The sequence below is a fragment of the Egretta garzetta genome, unplaced genomic scaffold (assembly GCF_000687185.1).
Source record: "Egretta garzetta isolate BGI_Z169 unplaced genomic scaffold, ASM68718v1 scaffold567, whole genome shotgun sequence".
Taxonomy (NCBI): Eukaryota; Metazoa; Chordata; class Aves; order Pelecaniformes; family Ardeidae; genus Egretta; species Egretta garzetta.
This window is the reverse complement of record NW_009260348.1, coordinates 15238-19783: the sequence shown is the minus strand read 5'-3', so window position 1 is coordinate 19783 and position 4546 is coordinate 15238. Positions and strand designations below refer to the sequence as shown.

At 47.1% G+C, this 4546-nt stretch overlaps 1 protein-coding gene across 1 annotated transcript in view; it reads left to right on the top strand.

The window, feature by feature from the left end:
* The window catches only part of ELL (elongation factor for RNA polymerase II), a gene marked incomplete at its 5' end in the record, with an annotated part of 56681 nt that extends 53348 nt beyond the window's left edge, over nt 1-3333 (top strand). The window contains 3 exons of the mRNA XM_035898178.1: nt 381-552; nt 1468-1512; nt 2562-3333. Of these exons, the coding sequence (XP_035754071.1) occupies nt 381-552; nt 1468-1512; nt 2562-2666 (322 nt within the window). The remainder of the gene's footprint in view (nt 1-380; nt 553-1467; nt 1513-2561) is intronic.
* Between the last annotated feature and the right edge of the window lie 1213 nt (nt 3334-4546).

Sequence of the window (4546 nt, the reverse complement as noted above, 5' to 3'; positions counted from 1 at the left end):
GCTGTTCCAAGGTCTGGAACAGATGCAGAACTCCATGTTCTGCAGGACAGCAGGAGTTAGAAAAGCTGTAGTAGTACTATCTGAATGTCCTCCTACACCCTCAGCTGCTCCCAGGCTTTACTGTACCTTCGTATTCCACCCTATCTGCCATAGATAGGGAATTACGGGAGCAAACACTGTCTTCTTTTCTGCAGAGGCCAAGGCAATAATCCTGACTGTTACCTCCATGCTACTGTAATGCGAATCATAAGAGACTGTATTTGTTTTCAAATGCAGTCACCTGGTAGACTTGTCATCATCCCAGTTTCCAGCATCGCAGTATTCATGCTGTCTGGAGAGAAGGCTTACTAAGTTGATTAACTAAATTATTCTCCCTCCAGAAAATACGCAGCCATTTCCTCTTCGGAGCAACGTCAGAGTTACAAAAATGACTTCAATGCAGAATACAACGAGTACAGAGACTTGCACGCTCGGATAGAGAGGATAACTCGACGGTTTACGCAGTTAGATGCCAAGCTGAAGCAACTTTTGCAGGGCTCTGAAGAATATAAGGTAGAAACAGATCTCTCAAAAAGCTATTTCTGCAAGTGGCGATGCTGTGGCTCGTTCTAGCTACACTATATGCAGGGCTGTTGGGGATGGGTTGGTGTCTAAAACGTACTGCCCAGAGCCCCGAACTGGTGGATTCAGAACGTGCACACAGCTGACAGCTTTGTAGACTGTTCTTAAAACAGCTCTGTGTTCTTTCGTTTTCAAGCTGGAGCACACATCATGGTACTTGTTGACAAGGAAAGGCCTCAGTGAGACAATTGGTGTCTTTAGCCAAAAGCTGCTGGAAGCTATTAGTGTATCCCAGCCAGAAAATTCATATTCGCACATATGGTCGTGTATCGGGGCTGGAAGGGGAGTTATTACGGGGTCATCTGTTTCTCTGGAATCTTTGATCTTAATAATGTAGCATTATTTGACTTGTCAGACTGATTTTAAAAGAGCTTTAACTATTCATTATCTTGAGAAAGTAAGTCTCACTGAGTATAATAAACAGACTTCTACAGAGCACCTATTGTACTGAGCGCTGCTTCCTCCCTCAAACACCCTTCCCCTCTCTCTGAGAAATTCAGTGATTCCTCACTGAATTATTTTTATATCTTGGGGAAAAATTAGTCTGAGCTGTGGAGGAAATGCCAATTATCCTGCCAACCCAAGTGCCTGTTACAGGTAGTTCTTATGGCTGGGGGATGGGGCCTGATCCTTCCAGCGCTGCTGGTGTCAGCACCAGTGCAGTCCCAGAGTCAGTCAGGCTGGTCGTAGCCATCAGATCTCACGGGGGAGGTCGTGGCAGGAGTAGATTTTGGTCAGTATTTGGAGGAAATGTGTACGTGGAGCCATCAGTGAATGCTTGCCTGTGCAGTAGGTTGCAGGACTGTTGGCTCTTTTGGAAATAATAAGCTATCTTTTCCTTTTTAGACCATCCATGATCAAATTTTACAGGAATATCGGAAAATTAAAAAGGTAAGTAAAAATTACCAGCCACAGAAAAAGGCTTTTGGGTGGTGCCCCTAGTGACTGAAAGAGATGGGTGCTTGCCAAGTGAAAAACCCAGTCTCTGAAGCTTTCTAGCAGATCTTTGTTCAGCACGAGCTTGTCCAAAAAGCGATCCCTTCCTGGGTCAGAGAAGGGTTTGTGGGGAGTCGAGGCTGCTCCCCTGGATCCTGGGATCAGCCGTGTTGGTGGCATGCTCGCACAAGAAACAAAAGTGCTCGAGTAGTGCCTCTATCCCGTCAAGTGCAAGAAGAACAGTTTGTATGTCAGATGCACAGGCTGAGTGGTAACAGGATCAGGTCTTGGGGTCTGCTGGCATACGGGGTGCGATTTGAGGCTGGTCTCCAGTATGAATCCTGTGGGTACATAGTCCCCTGGGGGGCTCAGCATGGCTTTTTGGTGTGGGAGGCACATGGAATACTTTACATCTCTGTCTGTGTATGTAAAGCAACAGTTGTCGACTGGAGGGATTTATGATTTGGCTGGATGAGGTAGAAATACTGAGGCAGGCTGGGGCATCCATACACCAGGGCTGGGACTTGTTGGTTTGGGGTTGGTTTTTTTAAAATCTATGAATATGGCCCTGAGCTCTGCTGTCCCCGAGGGATTTCAGAGCTTTTTGAAGAGGTTCCCTGTGTGTTGCAAGTTCATCTTTGTTTTAAAGCTCCCAGACTTGCACAATTCAGTGCTAACTTGGGGCTAAAGGGCAGGTGATGCTTGCTGGAAGCTAACGGCGGTGGCCCAGCTGCTCCTCGTTAGGCTGAGCCTCCCTCAAGGTGCGTGAGGCTGTGATGAGGCTCCTGGAGCTGGGTGTTGATGAAAAGGGATTTTGGCCTTTGCCTTGTTTGGACAGAGTAGGTCCATTTTAAATGGGTATCTCCTCCTCCAGCCAGAAAAGCTTCATTCCTTGGTCATTTATTTATGCCCTGAGATCCGATAGCCTCGTCTGGGTTCAGCGTAGGTGTCGCTGGGTTCTGCAGAATTGCCTTCCGTCACTGCATTTTCATTTCTCTCCACAGACTAACCCCAATTACAGCCAAGAGAAGAACCGCTGCGAATACCTCCACAACAAACTGGCTCATATTAAAAAACTGATAGCAGAGTATGACCAACAGCAGTTTTAGCTGGCGCTAATCTGGACTGGGTAGGGCAGAAAAAAGTCACCTGGACGTTACGTTCCCTTTTATACAACTAGATTCCTTTCAGAGACGAGCATTAATTCCTCGTGGTTGAAGAACTTGGGGATTACTTACGATGCCGAATCTGTCGTGTCTGTGTCTGAGCCGGGTCGCAAGCCCAGCGCCCGGCACGGTCCTCTCGAGTTTTTAAGCCTCTCTGAATGTTGGAATGTAACAAATGGGAAAAAAAAAAAAAAAAAAAAAAATCTGCTTATTTGAAGCCAGCATTTGACACTTAAGGGAAAACTTGCCTAAAGTGAACGAAGCTCCCAAAGGTTAAGAATCAGTAGTTTTCATGGATTAAAGTTTGGCATGAAGTGTAATTACCCCTGGCCCAGGTCCACTGGGTTACAAATTGTCCTTCAAATGGTGAGGAACTGGAATGCTGCTAGGTTACCTCCTTCTCTGGCACCTGCGACTGTTCATATGCAAGCTGTCTGCTCTACATGGCACCGCGTTAAATACACCAAGTACCCAGAGCTCTCGTTGTTTGTTCCTGCTTTTGTCATCTCCGGTGTGTGCTCTCTTGAGGTGGTTGTGTCAGTAGGCGGGGATCAGCCCGGGGATCTGCACTGAGTGCCTTGTGCAGTGCAGCAGTGGATCCTTCATGGAGGAAAAAAAAAAAAATTTTTTTTTTTAATCCGCTTGTGCGTTTGGAAGCAGCGGGCGTAAGCGCTTTGCAGTGGCTTCTCCAGCATGCGCGGTCCAGTCTGCCTGCATTAACCTTCATGTACCAGTGCTGGGAAGATTGAGACCTGTCTGTCTTTTGACTTTTATAATTTTATACCAAGGCAGCCAATTTTATTAATTGCTAACGAGACTATGGTCTATTTTTGTATAAGAGAAAAAAAAAAAGCATCTTTTTCTAAAACTGTGCCTCCCTTTTCCTTTTAGGCCAAGTGTTTCAGAACTTTCCCTGTCTTACAACTGCAGTATTACTAAAGCTTATCGGCTAGTTACCCCGAGGAGTTACTTTATTACCTGTACTGACCCATGGGGGGTGGGAGGGGGGGATGCGATGCTTTCTTCTGGTTTTTGTGTCTTTCCAAAGAAGCAGCAGCAGCAAATCGGTCTCAGAACAGGCGCCCGAGCGTGAGAGAAGCAAGGTAGCGTTTTCCCATGCGGGTCACTTCCACTGTTGTGCTTTATCTAGCCAGCTTCTCCGTGCAGTCTTTCTTCTTGATTTTTTTTTTTTTTGTTTGTTTGGTTCGTTTTGTTTTTGGACTTGAAGGGAACATTTTTTTTTTAGAGTATGGCCAGGGTGTGAGAAACACGCCAAAAAGCACAAAGGTGTCCTTTAACTCTGCTATTTCTTTCTCTCCCCTCTCCCCTTTTAATCCTGCCAGCCTGTGTGATTTGACTTCTTCCCGCTTCCGTTTATCTCAAAGTAAAGGATTGCTTTCCTGTGGCGGCTCCTTCCCTTGGAGGTTGCACTGAAGAGTCTTTCACCCTTTGAAGGAGCGGAATGGCAGAGTTAAGGAGGGAAACAGTTCTTACACAAAGAGTATTTTATTCCCCCCCCCCCCCCCCCAAAAAAAAAGTGGGTCCATCTGCTGTATTAAAAAAAGAAAAATAATAATAATTCCATTCTGGCTCGATTGGCTTTGCTGCGTTGCCCAGCCAGGGCCAACACCACTTTGCTTTGTCACTTGCAACGTTCTGAGTTTCCCTCCCTGCCGCGTTGCGTCCGGCGCTCACCAGGACTTTGCCATCCCCGTTCTCCAAAAGCCTCCCTCCGGCTGAAGGGACGCGGCTGAGCTGCGCGTCGCTGGCCCGGCGACCCTCCGGCCGTGGTCCGCCGACCCCCACTGACCAGCCACCCCTTT